A 16,238-nucleotide genomic window follows, 5' to 3' on the forward strand; every position below is an offset into this window, starting at 1 on the left:
GGGAGCAGCTCTCTCTGTCTGTCTCTGTGCTTCCCGCCCCTGCTCTGTGCCCCCTGCCTGTGCCCAGCCTCCCCCCCCCCCCGCCCCATCCCTGCTGGCCCTCCGTCCTCACCCACTCACAGCCTTCACCCTTGGGCCCCAGAGCCTTGTCCTCTGACCCCACCCATGTTTTCATCTCCTGTTGGTTCCTGTCCTGACTCCCCAGCTCTCTTCCTCTTGGGGTTTTTAAGAGAGAAAAATAGGAAAAGAAAGAAGGAAAACGAGAAGGGAAAAGGAAGGTCTACGGTAAGTCTGGAAAAAGGAAAGAGCAAGTTTGGAAGTCAGCAGCCCCTGGTGGAAGCCCCATCTCAGAAGTAACTCCCTGTATGGTCTTACACAGTCCTTTCCTGTCTCCGGGCCTCAGTTCCCTTACCTGTAAAGCGAGGAGAGGTTGGACAAGCCTCCAAGGTCCCTGGTACTCTAGGGTTTGATTATCCTTACAAAAGTGTGTCAGGGGGGTGAGGACTCTAAGGCTTCTAGGTTCTAGGGAGAAAGGGTGTAGTAGGTGATCAGATCAAGGGCCCTTGGTAGAGCCAGTGCCTCTGTGAGTGGTCTCCACATCTTTCTGAAACCTCCCCCCCCCAGCCCCCCCACCTACCTGCCCAGGCTCTGCTCTCCTTCCTCTGACCCAGAGTCTGTCCCTCAGAGAGTGGATGGGTCCCCTTTGCTGGGGAGGGAAGAGCTGGGGGCGCTGGAGGGAAGGGAAGCTCAGGGAGCGAGAGATAGTCGTGCCACGGAGGGCTGGGAGCCCCAGCGTTCTCTCAGAAGAAGCAGTGAAGAGTATGTGAACAAAAGTCAACGTGTGTTTGGCAGGTCATAGAGGCCAACGAGAGCCAGACGAGATGAGACCCCTGGGGCTGGGGCAGGCCCAGGGCCCGTGGTGGGCTGCCCAGGGGCCGGGTTTTAAGTGTTCTTTCTCCCTGTTTTCTTGTTTATCTCCCCAAATGAAAGTAGTCTCATTATCCTAACATACCCATACGAATGGGCAAAACCACTTTCTCCTTCTCACTCCCCAACTGAGACCCCTCTAACGTTGGCAGGTAGAGAGGGGAGATGGGGGGCAGCACCCAGGGTGGGTATTGGGAGTTTCCACTGCTGTCCATGGGCTGAGCCCTCTCCCCCAGGCAGAAGTCTGTCTTTCAGAGAACACTGGAAGGAAAGCCTCATGGAGTGGGGCCTTCTCTGCCATTTGTCACTACCGTGAGCCCTTTCCTTGAATTTGGGAGGGGGAAGGTGCAGGGCTAATCAGTGGCATTCGGGAGGGGAGGGAAAATCACCCAGCACCCACATGCCCTCCCTCTGGGATCGGAGCCCAGGCCATTGGAGGCTGGCTTGGTGAAGCACACGATAGACGACCAGAGTATGAAATGGCAGCTTGAGAGCCCCCACCCCACCCCACCCCACCCCCATTCTAGTCCCGGATCTGCCACAAGTTGTCAAACTTTGGGCGAATCACTTCCCACACCCAGGCTCCATTTTCCTTTACCTGTGAAATTGCAGGTTGGCCACCACGATCTGGGTGATCCCTCCAACCCGGAGGGCCGTCAACTCCAGGGTGAACTCGGGGTTGGAGGGCTCGATCCTCACTCTGTTCTCCAACTCCTCCCTAATGCCCACTCCAGCCTGAGGCTGCCTGCCCTGGGACTGACAGCTAGGACAGCCGGGCTATTTGCAGCATGACCTATGTGTGCTCCCCTGCCCCTCCCACACTCGGCCTCTGCCTGGCTCAGGCCCAGCGCCTGCCCGACCAGTCGGCCAGTGGCATCGTCCCGAGTCCTGCTTCTTTGGCTCCCTCTCTCCCAGAGATTGGCTATGCCTGGGGGAAGGAGCTCCCCTCCCCACTGGGGACGCCGTCTGGGGTGCCTGACTTCGGCCCCGGCCTGCCGGGTCTGGGGGTCCCAGTCCCGCCCAGCCTGGGAGCCAACTCGGCGGTCGCCACTACTGTGCCGTGACATGGCCTTGCAGAATGCCCTGTACACCGGAGACCTGGCGAGATTACAGGAGCTATTTCCCCCACACAGCACAGCCGACCTGCTGCTGGAGTCCCGGGCTGCCGAGCCTCGCTGGAGCAGCCACCAGAGGGGTGAGGGACTGCGGGGGTGGAGGGAGGGCCAGGGGCCTGGGCTGACCCTCTCAGACACAGAGTTACCAAGCGCTTGAGGAAAACGAGAACCCCCTGGCTACTTCTCCCCACCCAGAGGCTTGCCTAAGCCTTGGCCCGGGAGTGAAGTCATGCGGAGCCCAGAATAGCTTCTGCTGAGCTGCGTGGCCGGGTCAGGCTCAGCTCGGGGACATAGAGACCCTCTCCCTCCACCTGTCCGTGTTTCCCTCCTCCTCTCCCTCTGTCTGCCTCTGACCCCTGCCCCTCCTTCCCCCACTCCTCTTCCCACGTGCTCGTACTCTGTCCTCATGAGCTGGTCCCCAGAAGAGTGCAGGGGGCAGGGAGAACCCCCCAGTGACAGACATGCCCTCTGTGCCAGGCTGGTGGAGAAGCCCGACAGAGGGTCTGCAGAACACCCGGAGTCTGGCCCGGGAGCCATCGTCACCCGGACGGCCTCCGGACCTGCCCTGGCCTACTGGCAGGCAGTGCTGGCTGGGGACGTGGGCTCGGTCTCCCGCATCCTCGCCGACTCCGGCACTGGCCTGGCTCCGGATTCCATCTTTGATACCAGCGACCCAGAGCGATGGAGGGATTTCCGCTTCAACATCCGCGCTCTGAGTACGGGCCAGGGGCACCCGGGGGGTCTGAGCGGGACAGGGGAGGCTGGGGACGGAGCTCTGGGCTCCCTTGCCCCAGCCTCTGCCCACTTCCTCTGTTGCCTGGCCGCTCTTCGCCTCCCTCCAGGGTCTGAGGCCCACGTCCCTTCTCTCCCTAGGACTCTGGTCTCTGACATACGAAGAGGAGCTGACCACGCCGCTGCACGTGGCCGCGAGCCGGGGCCACACGGAAGTTCTGCAGCTGCTGCTGAGGCGACGGGCAAGGCCTGACAGCGCCCCTGGGGGCCGCACCGCCCTGCACGAGGCCTGTGCTGCGGGCCACGCTGCCTGCGTCCACGTGCTGCTGGTGGCAGGAGCCGACCCCAACATCCCCGACCAGGATGGGAAACTCCCCTTGCACCTCTGCCAGGGGGCCGGCTCCCTTGAGTGAGTGACCCCTCAGCCCAGCCCCCTTCTACTCTAGGGGAGTCAGGGTGATGACCTCAGGGAGGGTGAGCGAGCGTGTGGGGGGCTGGCAGGCTTGCTGAGCTCGGCTCAGGTGGGGAGTCATCGACCATTGGTCCTGGAACTTTGGAATGGCCTGTTCTTGGGACAGTTTCTGCTTCCCCAGGGGTGTAAAAGGACTATGGCAGGGACCCAGAGGGATAGCCTGTGTTGGGAAGTTGTCTGGACCCATTATGGGGAGGTGGTATACTGTAAAGTGTTCATTTTTCTGAGCCTATCCTGTGTTCCAGGCCCTGTGCTAAGTACAACAGTAACTCGGCATAACCTCACCCTCAGGGAGCTGACAGTCCAGGAGTGATCCAGATAGTCTGGAAAGGAAAGCAGCCCCCAGTTAGGGCATGCATTGATCCCTGTGGGCAGGTCTGGCATTTCCCTATTGGCAGGTACTCCCAGATAAATGGGCCTAGGGATGGAGCTTAACTAACTAAACTCACAAGAAACTGATAGATATACCCATGTTTCAATGTATTATTTACTGTAGGGAAAATTCCTTTACTATGACCCAAATAATTATGCCCTATGTGTAGGGAGCCTTGGGGGATGATTCCTCACTTAAAAAATTATTTATTTGACAGAGAGAGAGAGAGCACAAGCAGGCAGAGTGGCAGGCAGAGGGAGAGGGCGAAGCGGACTCCCCGCTGAGCATGGAGACGCATGTGGGGCTCAATCCTAGGACCCTAGAATCATGACCTGAGCCGAAGGCAGACACGTTGCCACCCAGGGGCCCCCTCACTCAATTTTTTGGTGAGCGTGGAATCCTGGCAAAGGGAGCCTCGGCAAATCTATGCACACGCAATAGAGACCCTCTCTCTACTGACTACACACCTGACAAATTTCCCATTTTGCTCATGAATGGTGCCAAATTTGTAACCCTTTCATCGTCAGCTGGTTAACCTCCTGATAATCCTATCATCCTTCAGCAGACAACTTTGGCTTATTATGGTCGAAGACGTAATCTATACCAGTGTGTCCCAATGGAAATACAATGTTAGCCACGTACGTAATTTTAAATTTTCTAGTGGCCTTATTAAAAAAGTGAACAACAATGGGGCACGTGACTGGCTCAGTCAGTAGAGCGTGTGACTCTTGATCTCGGTGTCGTGAGTTCAAGCCCCACATTGAGTGTAGAGATTACTTAAATATAAAATCTTAAAAAAAAAAGAAAAAGATGAAACTAATTTTTAAAATTGTGGTAAAATACATATAACATAAAATTTATCATCTTGACCGTTTCTAAGCACGCAGTTCAATGGCACTAAGCAGGTTTATTTTACATTGTCAGGCAACCCCGTCACCACCATCCTTCTCATGAACGTTTTTAATCTTATAAAACTTAAATTCTAGGGCACCTGGGTGGCTCAGTTGTTTAAGCTTCTGCCTTCAGGTCATGATCGAGCCTCTCATTGGGCTCCCTGCTCAGTCTGCTTCTCCCTCTGCCCCTCCTCCTCTCTCCCTCTCCCCCTGCTCGTGCTCTCTCTCTCAAGTAAATAAATAAAATCTTAAACAAACAAACAAAAACAACCTGAAATTCTGTCCCCACTGAACAACAGCTTCTCCTTCCTCTCTCCCTCCAGCCTGTGACAGCCACCATTCTTCTGGTTTCTAGAATTTGACTATTCTTTTTTTTTTTTAAGATTATTTATTTATTTATTCGACAGAGAGAGAGACAGCCAGCGAGAGAGGGAACACAAGCAGGGGGAGTGGGAGAGGAAGAAGCAGGCTCATAGCGGAGGAGCCTGATGTGGGGCTCCATCCCAGAACGCCGGGATCACGCCCTGAGCCGAAGGCAGACGCTTAACGACTGAGCCACCCAGGCGCCCCATATGTGGGAATCACAGGGCATTTGTCCTTTTGTGATGGCTGCTTGCACTTAGCACCATGTCCTTGGGGTTTATCCATGTTGCCTCAGGTGTCAGGATGCCCTCCCTTTCCCAGTGTCTGTAGATGCTACATTTTATCCATTCACCTGTGGATGAACACTTAGACTGCTTTCACATTTCGGCTGTTGCCAATAGTGCTGCTGTGAACGTGGGTGTACAAATATCTGTGAAACAGGTGAAATTAACTTTAATAATATCTTTTATTTAACCCAGTATATCCAAGACGTTGCAACTTCAGCATGTAATCCATATAAAGAACTAATGAGATATTTTATGTCCTTTTTTGTACCAAGTCTTCGAAATTGGTGTGTATTTTACACTCACGGCATATCTCAATCAGGCGTGGTCATAATCCAAGTGTGCAACAGCCGTGTGTGGCTGGCGGCCAGTGTATTGGGCAGCATGGCTCTATACAGTCCCACATCGTTAGTTCTGGCATGTTCTACCCAGCCTCATGGAGACCACACCCGGTGAGAATCATCCTTTCCCTTCCCGAGTAAACAGAAGTATTTTAAAAATTCTTATGGATACTTTTAAACATATAGAAAGGTGGGCAGGATAATACAATGGGCTGCCATGTCCCATCACCACCCACTCTCCCCGCCAAGGGCTGCTGTCATGGCCTTTCCAGGCATCGGGCTGCGCACGACTTCATGAGGTCTAGGTATTAGCGATTATCCCCATTTTCCAGTGAGGAGACTGGTAGGATTGGGGGGCCCTATTTTCCTCCCCACCACCGTCTTGCCCTTCCCAGGTGTGCAGAACTGCTCCTGAGGTTTGGGGCAAAAGTGGATGGTCGGTCTGAGGAGGAGGAGGAGACCCCCTTGCATGTGGCTGCCCGGCTGGGCCATGTGGAGCTGGCAGACCTGCTTCTGAGACGGGGGGCATGCCCTAATGCCCGTAATGCCGAAGGCTCGACCCCACTGCTGGCTGCCTGTGACGTCCGCTGCATGTCCCCCACCGATGCCGAGGCCACCACCGCCCGTTGCCTCCAGCTCTGCCGTCTGCTGCTCTCGGCCGGAGCCGATGCCGATGCCGCTGACCAGGACAAGCGACGGCCCCTGCACCTGGCCTGTCGCCGCGGCCACGCGACCGTCGTGGAGCTGCTCCTATCCTGCGGCGTCAGCGCCAACACCATGGACTATGGGGGACACACGGCCCTGCACTGCGCTCTGCAGGGCCCAGCTGCGGCCCTGGCCCAGAGCCCAGAGCACACAGTGCGAGCTCTGCTCAACCATGGTGCTGTCCGTGTCTGGCCTGGGGCCCTCCCGAAGGTATGGGGCTGGGGCCGGAGGGAGGGCTGTGGGGGTGAAGGGATGGGGAGACAGACCTGTTCGCGCTCGCTCTGGATGCAGCCTCAGACACTCGAGCACATTAGTCAGTTCTTCACCTTTCATTCATCACACAAGCAAAGCCCAATAGGGGGCAAAGGCAAGGACGAAGACCAGCAGGAGGGGTGTGTGTGTGTGTGTGTGTGTGTGTGTGTGCATACATGTGCCCACACGTGCATAGACAAGTGTGGGCTTACACGCATATATACACACATGTGTGCGTGTGTGATAAAGGGGGACTGAGGGCAGGAGGTCAGATGATCGTGCATCTGAAAAGACAGGAGCCAGGACTGATGTGGGCCTCAGGGAGTTGTTTCTTCGTCCGGGGAGCGAGCTGATGAGAGAAGCATGCAGGAAGCTCAGCGTGGCAGTGGGATCCGTTCAGTGAAACACTCTGTGCACAGGAGAGGCTCCTCCAGGGCAGAGAGATGAGCCTGGGTCATGAGGGTCAAAGCCTCCTGACCTTTGGCAGACAGACACGGTCCTTGTTTCTGAGAGCTTAGCAGGACAGGCGTCACCCAGACTAGCAGCGCTATCCTGGCACCAGAGGAAAAAGCCTTCCACTGTCAATTTCCTGGCTGTATCTCATTTTATTAACATACAATATTCCCAAAGTGGGTTCAACTTGAAGACCTGTGTCCCTGAAGCCCTGGCAGGGGGCCCTGTCCCATACTACGTCGTAGCTGGAGGGGGCCATGTAATGTCACAGAGCGTGCCGGGAGTGGGGCGGGGAGCCCTGTTCTCTGAGGAGCTGGGTCAGAACGGACACAGGGTAGCAGGCTGTGGGCAGATCCCTCTGCGCCAGCTCGGGGCCTGAACTGTCCGGCCCTGCCCGGTCCCAGGCACTCCTCTCCCGTTCCTGCCTTTCCCCTTCACTCACAAACCTAGAAGCATCTGTCTAGATTCCTAAGCAAGACCAAATAATTAAACAGCCCGAGAGTTCGGCAGATTGGTCTCCCCTTTGGGAAAATACAAGAAAATCAACAATTAACACTAATTAATCTCCTATTAACACCAGATAATTAGGAGACGAGCAATTCCCTGTAATCTGACGGTGGCTCTGACAACTAATGATTTCCCCTTCGGGGAGGGGGTGGGAGGAGGAGGCAGAGCGGCAAAAAGATTTCCCGGGACCCCACTGGCCGCCCCCTGCCCCCAGCCCCGATCTGCCCTGCCTTAGGGATCAAGGGGGCCGGCACAGCCAAGTGGCCCGTTCCTCCCCTTCATTGGGGTGCCGTGTCCCAGGTGATCAAAAAGTTCAGGAAGGAGTCTGCCATCGTCTCCTACAATCTGCAGCTGCTCCACGCTTGGCTGAGGTGCCTGTCTCCCTGCAAGGAGTCATCTGCGATCACTGCCGGCCTCAGCCAGCTCTCCAGGAGCCACTGGGTGCCCAGGAAGCCTGGAGCCGGGGTCTGGTTTGATGCTTGTTCCTGTGACTATAGGCAAGTCACTGGAACGCTCTGAACGCATGTTCCTTGCATGTAATACAGTCTCTAGCGAACAGTGATAAGCTGTAGGAGCCCCATGGGTAACAGCAGGAGCGAGCACAGCCCTGACCACCACCAGACACCACTCTACGGCGTGGTACCTGCTGCACGGACGCTTTCAGTTCTCCCAACGAACCTGGAAGTAAGTGACGGCCAAGGGTGCAGGCTCTGGAGCCTGGCACGCTAGCCACGTGACCCCTGGCAAGCGGCTTAATCTCTCTGGGCCTCAGTTTCCTCATGTGTAACACAGGGACATAGGAGTGTGCCTGCTTCATGGGGTTAGTATGAGACCCGAGCTCATACACATAGAGCCCTTTCAACAGGGCCTGACCTAGAGTTAGCGCTCAACACCTGTTAGCTCTTGTTCTAAGTTAATGTGTGGGAACGCTGCTGGGCATCATCCCGACGTAGGGAGAGAGAGATGCAGGTTGAACAGCCGCAGGAGGCTTCCCGGAGCGGAGGGGACTTGAGATGGGCAGGGCTCGGAGATGGAGGAGGAGGAAGACACAGGTATTCCAGGCAGAGGACAGAGGCAGGAATCAGCGTGGGCGGGAGGCACAGAGAGACCCCTCCCAAACAGCGGACAGTTGTGACCAGCCTGTTCTTTCCTAGATCTGAGGAGGAGTAAGTCAGAGACCCGTTCTGGGCAGACGGGACGGGGCAGCCCCAGTGAGCACTGCCCAGATGCAGGGCAAGACGCAGAGGGGGCTCCAGGTGTGTGGGATGCTTTGCCCAGGGGCCCCGCTCCCACGGCCCAGCAGCACCCAGCCCATGCAGCACTCCCAGCCTGCCAGGCAGGAGGGGCTCCTTGTAGGCAGGGGTTTTAAAGCCCCTAATGCTGCATGCAAGTGTGTGTGGGGAGAGGAGGGGTGTCATGTGCAGGAACGCTGCCAGAGAGATGGTACCTAGCCGTCCTCGGATTTTATAAAGGGTTTGCGGCCACTGCCTATAGCTTGAGACGCAGCCAGAGATGGAGTGAATGAAGCACAAACCTGCTTCAAGCTCGTACTCGCGGGCTCGGGTGAGTATGATGGCATCTGCGTGTGTCCAGGCGGGTGCGGAGGTCTTTCCTTCCCCGTGGACAGTCTCTGGCACAGGCTGCTCTCCCAGCATGGCTCCCAGACGCCTGCAGCGGGTCACCTCCTCAGAGAGGCTTTTCTTGACCGCCCGTCTAGACAGCACCCTCCCAACACACTCAGTCCCCAAGTCTACTTATTTTTCATTGTAACGGCTTATCTGTAAGTGGTTGTTTATGCGTTTATATTGTTTTCTGCCACTGAAATGGAAGCTCCCAGCTGACAAGCAACTGTCTGTCTGTCATCCTCATTGCAGGGTCCCCAGGGCTCAGCCCATGGTGGCCCTCAGTAAATATTTACTAAATGAAGACATGACAGAATGAATCTGGCTCCAACTCGATCCCACCAGGCCTCTGCTGGCCTCATCCCTTCTCTCTGAATCCTCTCCCTGATGACCTCATTTTAACTGGATCACAACTGCAAAGACCCTATTTCTAAAGAGGTCATATTTACATGTACTGGGGATTAGGACTTCAACATGTTTTGGGGGGGGGACACAATCCAACCCCTAGCAGCTGCTCTATCGCTGTCTTGTCATCCTGTGCAGACTGGCTGGGGACCTGAGGTGTGCGGGAACCCCGGAATCATTGATGCTTCTCTGCTTCCTCCAGGTGCTGGAGCGCTGGTGCGAGTCTCCAAGGACCATTGAGGTCCTGATGAACACCTACAGTACCATGCAGCTTCCCGAGGAGGCCATGGCCCTGGTGCCTCTTGAAACACTGCAGGTCAGATTCCAGGACCCTGAACACACACTCACTGAGCCTGGCCCCAAGGGACTCCCACTGCCTGCAGGGAAGCTCTCTTGGTTCCCCCAGCCTGCCCCAGAGAAACGACCCAGAGACCCGCTCATGTCCCAGAAGAAGAAAACACACAGTGTGAACACCCAAAACACTACTTCCAGAGGCTCGTGTAGACACCTGCTGGCCACCAGCCTCCCCCCTGCTTTAGGAGGAAAGGGTGCCATTTGTCCAAGGCTGCCTCGCTGAGCCCCCCATTCTGTCCCCAGAAGCACCACCGTTTCTATTCCTCCCTTTTCGCCTTGGTGAGACAGCCCAGATCGCTGCAGCATCTGAGCCGCTGTGCGCTCCGTGCTCACCTGGCAGCCTGCCTGCCGCACGCCCTGCCCCGCCTACCCCTGCCACCCCGCCTGCTCCGCTACCTGCAGCTGGATTTTGAGGACGTGCTCTACTAGGTGAGTCCCGGCTTCTGTGGGCAGCTGTAGCCATTTAGAGGGATGGGTGGGAGGCAAGGAAAGAGTTGGGGGCAGGGCCTTGGCCAGAACCAGCCAGCCTCCTGGACCGTGGGACCTCTCTGAATCCACACCTCTCTTTCCAGATGTCTGTCCACTGCCTTTTGAGAGACCTGAAAGCAGATGCCCCAGGGGGCTCCGGTCTGCTGCTCACAGCACCCTCAACCCAGGCCTGAGTTGAACTGATTCGGGCCGAGGTGTCTCTGTCAGCAGGAGGTCCGGCTCCTCAGGCAGATGTGGACGCTGCCATTCCCACCAGGGAGAGGGGCAGGCAGACCGTGCAGCCAGGTGATGTCTAATGGAGAGACAGCTGGGACTCGTGGCAAGTGATGCACTCCTTGGTGGTGGTCTAAGGCACCCCTCCACCCCATCCAAACCCTGTATGAGCATTAAAAATCTGCAGGCCTGTGTTGTTTGGTGTTGTCTCCAACAGGCCTTCCTCTGAGCTGGTCACTCAGGGGACTCAGGATGGGCGGACTTATGCCCTCCTCCCCGGATCTGCCCCATGGCGCCAAAGATGTCATTGTCCCCCTTTGGCGGGTTGAGCCATCCCAGGCAGACTTGCCCCGCCAGCTCATGATGTGGCACAAGGGCCACCAGGTGAGACAGTGTCAGCACAGCCAGCCAGAGGATGGGTGAGCAAACAGGCTTGCGTAGGGAAGAGCTGCTGCAGGAATGAGGCAGTGCGGACGGTGGGACAGGATGGGAAAGGCAGCCCTGGGGTAGAAAGTTGAGAAGAAGAGCAAGAAGGCCAATGAAAAGTGGGTGCAGGTGTCAGCCACCGAGGAGGGTAACCGTGGTTCAGGTGAGAGTGGAAGATTCAGGTTTGGAAAAAACAAACAACTCTAGCACTGCCCATCCTATAGGTCAGGGAGAACCAGACGCACACCCGGTCCCTGCGTCTCTTGGATTTGACTATGTGGCAGCAGGAGCTGAGCTGAGAGTTACGTGCCGGGGTCCGAGTCTCAGCTCTGCCATTCGGTTGTGGAACTTTCTTCCCCTTTTTGGCTCAAGTTGCTCACATCTGTAAGAAAAGAAAGGAGAGAGTCCCTGAGGGTCTTTGCAGTGCCAGGATTTTAAGACCTTGCAGGTGGCTAGCACGCAGGAGTCGGTCTGCAACCACAGTAGGAAGATAGAGTTGACAGGTGGCGCGGGGCAGCCAATCAAGTGCACTGTGATCCGTGACGCAAGGGTCTCCAGACAGGTTTCCCAAGGCCCCAGAGTGCGCAGGCGCCGGTGTTCACAACTTTCCCACCAACTTCGGGAAGGAGGCTGCAGGGGCGGGGCCAGCAGGGCGCGAAGAGAGAGAGAGAAAAGCCTAGGAGAAGCGGGGCGGAGGTGAGTGGGCCCGGGAGTTCCCACCTGGCCTCGCGGGCCTTGGGCTGACCCGCCCTGTGGGGCACGGCAGGAGGACGGGACCACCAGGCGGAGGCCTGGCCCCTCAGCCGTGGCGACACTGGGCGGGTCCTGAGCGGGCAGGCCCCGGCTGTGGGGGGGGGGGGGGCTGCACAGGGGATGAGAGACGGGTTGGGCAGCGATTTGCGGGGGGCTTGTGCATGTGCGAGTTCCCCTCACAGTGTGGGGCCCCTCCCGGAGAGCCCGTCTTGTCCCGAGGTGGGGGCCTGGGAGAATGCCCTGTGCCCATGCGTCTGTTGGGTAAGGGCTTACGTGCACCCGTGGTCCAGGTGCCACGCGCACACAGGTCTGGCTCTCTAGTCCCCACCGGAGCACCTTCTAGTGGGGAGGGGACCCTAAGGTGCCGCAGTGCTAAGCCCTCTGAGGAGCTCACACGGTGATTGCCAGCGTGCTTGGATATGTTGGAGACTGGGTGACAGGGAAGCTGCCTCTTGGAGGAGGTGACGTTTGACCTGAGGCCCAGCCGCATGAGTGGAGTGGGGAGGAGCTGGGGAGTGCCATGAACTGATGTAGGTTTGAAAGCTCTCTGAATGGGGAGAGGGGAGAGGCCAGGGAGAATCTAAGACCATTAGGGGGATCCTGCTGAAGTCCAGAGTCCCCGGAGATGGGGAAGCAGTAGGTGAGACTTGGGACCCTCTTTGGAGACTGGAGGAGACATGCTGATGGACTGGATGTGGGGGCTGATGGAAAGCATAATCCAGGGTGACTCTGTGTTTCAGCTGAACATAGGGTGGCTGGTGGTGCTAATGACTAAGGTGGGGAAGATGAGCAAGGGTAGGCGGTGGAGGAAGGAGCCGGTCACTCCGGGAGATATGAAGTCGGAGCTGCCTGCTACACATCTCAAAGGGGCTGTGTTACAAGGCCATTTAGATCTAGGAATCTGGAATTCAGAGACAAGGTCAGGTCTGGGGGTATAAATGGGATCGTTGGCATGTGAAAGATGTTGAAAGCTCTGTTCTAAGAGCATCCTGACTCTCGAGGGGATGAATTCCCTGAGAGAGTTGTTTATGCACTTCGATGGAAATTTTGTTTAATCCCATCCACATGATTTGCGCCCCCTGAGTCCCAGGTTCTAGGCACTAGATCTACAGCTGTGAATGAGACCAGTTCCTGCCCTCAGTGAATTTCCCATCTAGTTTGAAAAACAAGTGTGTGAATCACTAGTTCAAATACACAGGGCAATGAAGTGAATGCAAAAGACATGGAGCAGGAGCTGAGGGCATGTGGGGGCAGGGACCTGGGAGGACTTCAGAGGGGGTGGTGTCCTCTCCCAAAGTGATAAGAAGGGAGAAGGATTTCTGACCATGTCTGAGTATTGGATTCTCTGCAGGATGCCTTTTTAAGGAGGATAGCAGTAAGGGAAGAAAGACGATGTGGAGTGGTCAATGTGAGGGGCTGCTGCCCAACTTCCCGCGTTCAGCCATTAGCAGGCAGTGTTAGGAAGGTCCTTTCTGGGGTTAGACATCCACAGACACTCTTGCAAGCCAGGGAGCTTCCTCCCCAGCCTCCTGGCTGCGGGTCCCGCGGGCCCAGAACCTCTCCCCGGTAATTGCTTTCCGTAATGTGTTTGCTCCAAACCAATTTCACGCCTCCGTGAGGACTCCGCCCTGCACTGGAGGCGCGGACCTCCCCACCACCAACCTACCCACGTGTAACGCGTGCGCACACATAAACGGCACACATTTTACACAACAGATACACAGGGTTCAAGTAACTGGACACGAAAAATATACACGAACCTACACGCATGCGTACTAGGCTTTAAGATTCTTGGGTACAATCCCCTCCCCCCCCCCCCGTGCCCAACCAGTGCCCTCACAGTTAAATACCCAGCAGCTGCGCCCAGCGCGCGCGCCCTAGGAAGGCTCACCTGGTCGGGTTCCTGTGCCCTCGCACGTCTCCTGGACTAACGCCAGGGGGAGCTGCAGTACTCCGCACTTCACTCACGCTGACGCAGTTGCGCGCTGCGGCCACGAGAGGGTACCCGCGGGCAGCGCCCGACGCTGCCCATCGTGAGTGGACTCTCTCCGCGGATAAGTGAGGTGAAGGTACAGATGCTTTGGCTTTGACTTTAGAATACTTCGTTCTTGGTATCCTAGGTGCTGGTTTCCAAACCATGAAGGGGAGGCCAGATGGTGAGGTCCGATATAGGGACAAGCAGAGAGAGGGTAGATTCAAAATAAAATTCCTCTGTATGAGCCTTTACCCAACAGGTGGTATGGTGAGAGTGGGACAAGTTAGAGTAAGTAATTTAAAGAAGCGGAATACTGTTTTAGACAGTGAAAAAAGTGCTTGCCCTGGTCTTGATGGTGAAGTAGAGGAGAGCCACTGATCCAGGGGACCTCTATTCTTGACCACTGTGCTCTTTTTTGTCCATTTAGGACAGGAAGGAAAAGTATTTTGAAAGGCGTTTATTCATGTTTGCTTGATCCTTGCACTGGCTTTTAGCTAGGCAGAGTAGATATTAATCACTTTCTCTCACGGATGGAGTTAAGTCAGAGGGGCCAAGGTTACATGGCTCTGTGAGGGGTCAGAACGGGAACTTAACTCTAAGTGTTATTACTCCAGCCAGTGCTTTTCTCCATTTAGCATTTGGCCTCAGTTCCACAGTCTACAAAAGGGCACGGAAAGGGAATGGGCTGCTTCGGTTGCCACTGTGTATGTGGCTTTTATCCTGGTTTGGCTAGTGAATGTCAAGGACTACGCAGAAGTCACACTTCATGACCTAGCATGGCAAGGGGACAGATCAAGGATATAAATGGATTACAAAATACAGTTTCTAACAAAGATGCAGCACACCAGGGCGATACAAAGTCCCTGGGGTTTCGCCTGCCTCGTTTCAGATTTGGTGGCCCGCTGGGATTTGTTGGCAACAAGCTTTAAGGCTGTACCTCTGCCAGCCTGAGCAGAGGATCTCACTAAGTCTAGTTCTGGGCAATAAGTTCTTGGCTTGAGCTGGGTGACCTACATCTTCAAGATCAGAGGGTCTTTAACCTTGAGTCCTTGACAGTGCATGATCCATTCTGTCCTACCAGAGAGCGACGGGCTTATTAAAGTGGCCTTTTATGGGGGGTGGGTACTGGTGGGAGGGAGAAGCTTCAATATATACCCTTTTGAGCTTTTGGAATTTCTTACTATGTAATTTTATTACCTATACAAAAAATGAATGCAGTTCCTTTAAAAAATGTCTCTCCTTCATGCTTTATTTGATTGGTGCTGTTACTGCTCATACAGCTTTAATTTTAGTGACTGTAACCCAAAGTTCTCTCAATTTATCAAGTCAATAAGCCTCTGTTGTGTATCCAACACTGTAAAGCCATCAAACCAAGTACTGACCTCTCATTTTTAAAGTACAACACACTTTTGAAGTCTAGTCTTCCATACTGGTACCATGAAGTACTTGGTTAATTTAACAGAGGGTTCCGAAGAAGATCTTTAGGACGATGTACAAAGATTATCCTAGTACCCTAGCAGTGAGGCAGGGTTCCCCGACCTGAGATGAGGCACCTCTTCCTTCTCCATGGCGACATCGTCCCACCAGACTTGTCTCTAAGAGCTTTCATGAGTTTAATGTAGAACCCAAGATAGATCGGGACTGCATGGAAACCACACTCTTCTCCTTTTTACCTGTCTGACGAATTGTCAATCAAGCATAACCAAAGAAAGGTCCTTGCTAGGTGCCACCCTTTTCTGTACCACCATGGGGGCAGTGTCTTTCAGGGTGCTGTTTTGTAATACGTCTGTCTGACATTAGTGCTGTTCACTAGGCCACCACGACACTCCTGGTTTGAACAAATGTCACTGAGATCCAGAGTTCCCTCCTGCCTGCTCTGTCTTGGCTCAGAAACACCGAGACAAAGCCATAGGTTTCCCTCCTCACCTGAGCCAAGTAACTTCCCCTGTCTGGACTGCATCTTCCTAAACTGGCCTGGCTTTGCTATTACTTTTAACTAGCTTGGCTCTCCCTGGCCCCACCTGAATAACAGTTTCCTAGTGACCAGGTGACTTTCATTTTAGCTAGGAAGGCTTGCTCTGGATCCTGAAACTCGGGTCATTCTCCTGTTGACTGTCTTAAAAAGGAAAGTCTTTTTTGCCCGTTGACCTGGGCCTCCTATCAAGCAAAAGTGCCCATGACTTTTGCCTCTAGACTGACAACCATACCGCTGGGAATAGGGGGTGGGGGTGGTAAAAGACGCTACCATTTCTGTGTTTGAGAATGGGGGAGGTGAACAGAGTCATCTGCAATTAGCGAATAATTAGCGCTGCTGACCCTTGGGGCTCATCAGCGCTCCTGGGGCCAGCCCCCAGCAATCAGCTAGGGCAGGTCGAGAGTGTCAGGCCCAGGAATGAATAGGGCTCATCAGCGGTGCTGGAGCCGGGGAGCCAATCAGGGAAATTAATAGCAGAAGAGAGGGAGGGAGAGGGAGGGAGACAGAGATAGACAGACAGACAAGAGATACAGATATAGGTGAGAAATGAGAAAAAAAATAGAATAAGGCAACTGGGATAGGGAATGAGAAATAGGAATAATCGAATAG

General features: G+C 55.1%; 1 protein-coding gene across 5 annotated transcripts; it reads left to right on the forward strand.

Annotated features, from left to right (window-relative positions):
• The first annotated feature begins 88 nt into the window (after positions 1 to 88).
• ASB10 (ankyrin repeat and SOCS box containing 10) lies at positions 89 to 10,690 on the forward strand. Of its 5 annotated transcripts, XM_087860687.1 has the most exons (8): positions 89 to 285; positions 2,061 to 2,122; positions 2,520 to 2,758; positions 2,916 to 3,183; positions 5,896 to 6,415; positions 9,647 to 9,760; positions 10,042 to 10,227; positions 10,371 to 10,690. In XM_087860687.1, the coding sequence occupies exons 1-7, from the start codon at positions 166 to 168 to the stop codon at positions 10,225 to 10,227; spliced, it is 1,509 nt and encodes a 502-aa protein (XP_087716813.1). In that variant the 5' UTR covers positions 89 to 165; the 3' UTR covers positions 10,371 to 10,690. The 5 variants fall into 5 exon arrangements, with proteins under 5 accessions (XP_087716813.1, XP_087716814.1, XP_087716816.1 ...); XM_087860690.1 differs by lacking the exon at positions 89 to 285 and having other exon boundaries at positions 1,641 to 2,122; positions 2,432 to 2,758; XM_087860688.1 differs by lacking the exons at positions 9,647 to 9,760; positions 10,042 to 10,227; positions 10,371 to 10,690 and adding an exon at positions 7,769 to 8,085.
• The last annotated feature ends 5,548 nt before the right edge of the window (positions 10,691 to 16,238 follow it).

The sequence above is a fragment of the Ursus americanus genome, chromosome 3 (genome assembly GCF_024610735.1).
Source record: "Ursus americanus isolate L20-20 chromosome 3, mUrsAme1.1.p, whole genome shotgun sequence".
Taxonomy (NCBI): Eukaryota; Metazoa; Chordata; class Mammalia; order Carnivora; family Ursidae; genus Ursus; species Ursus americanus.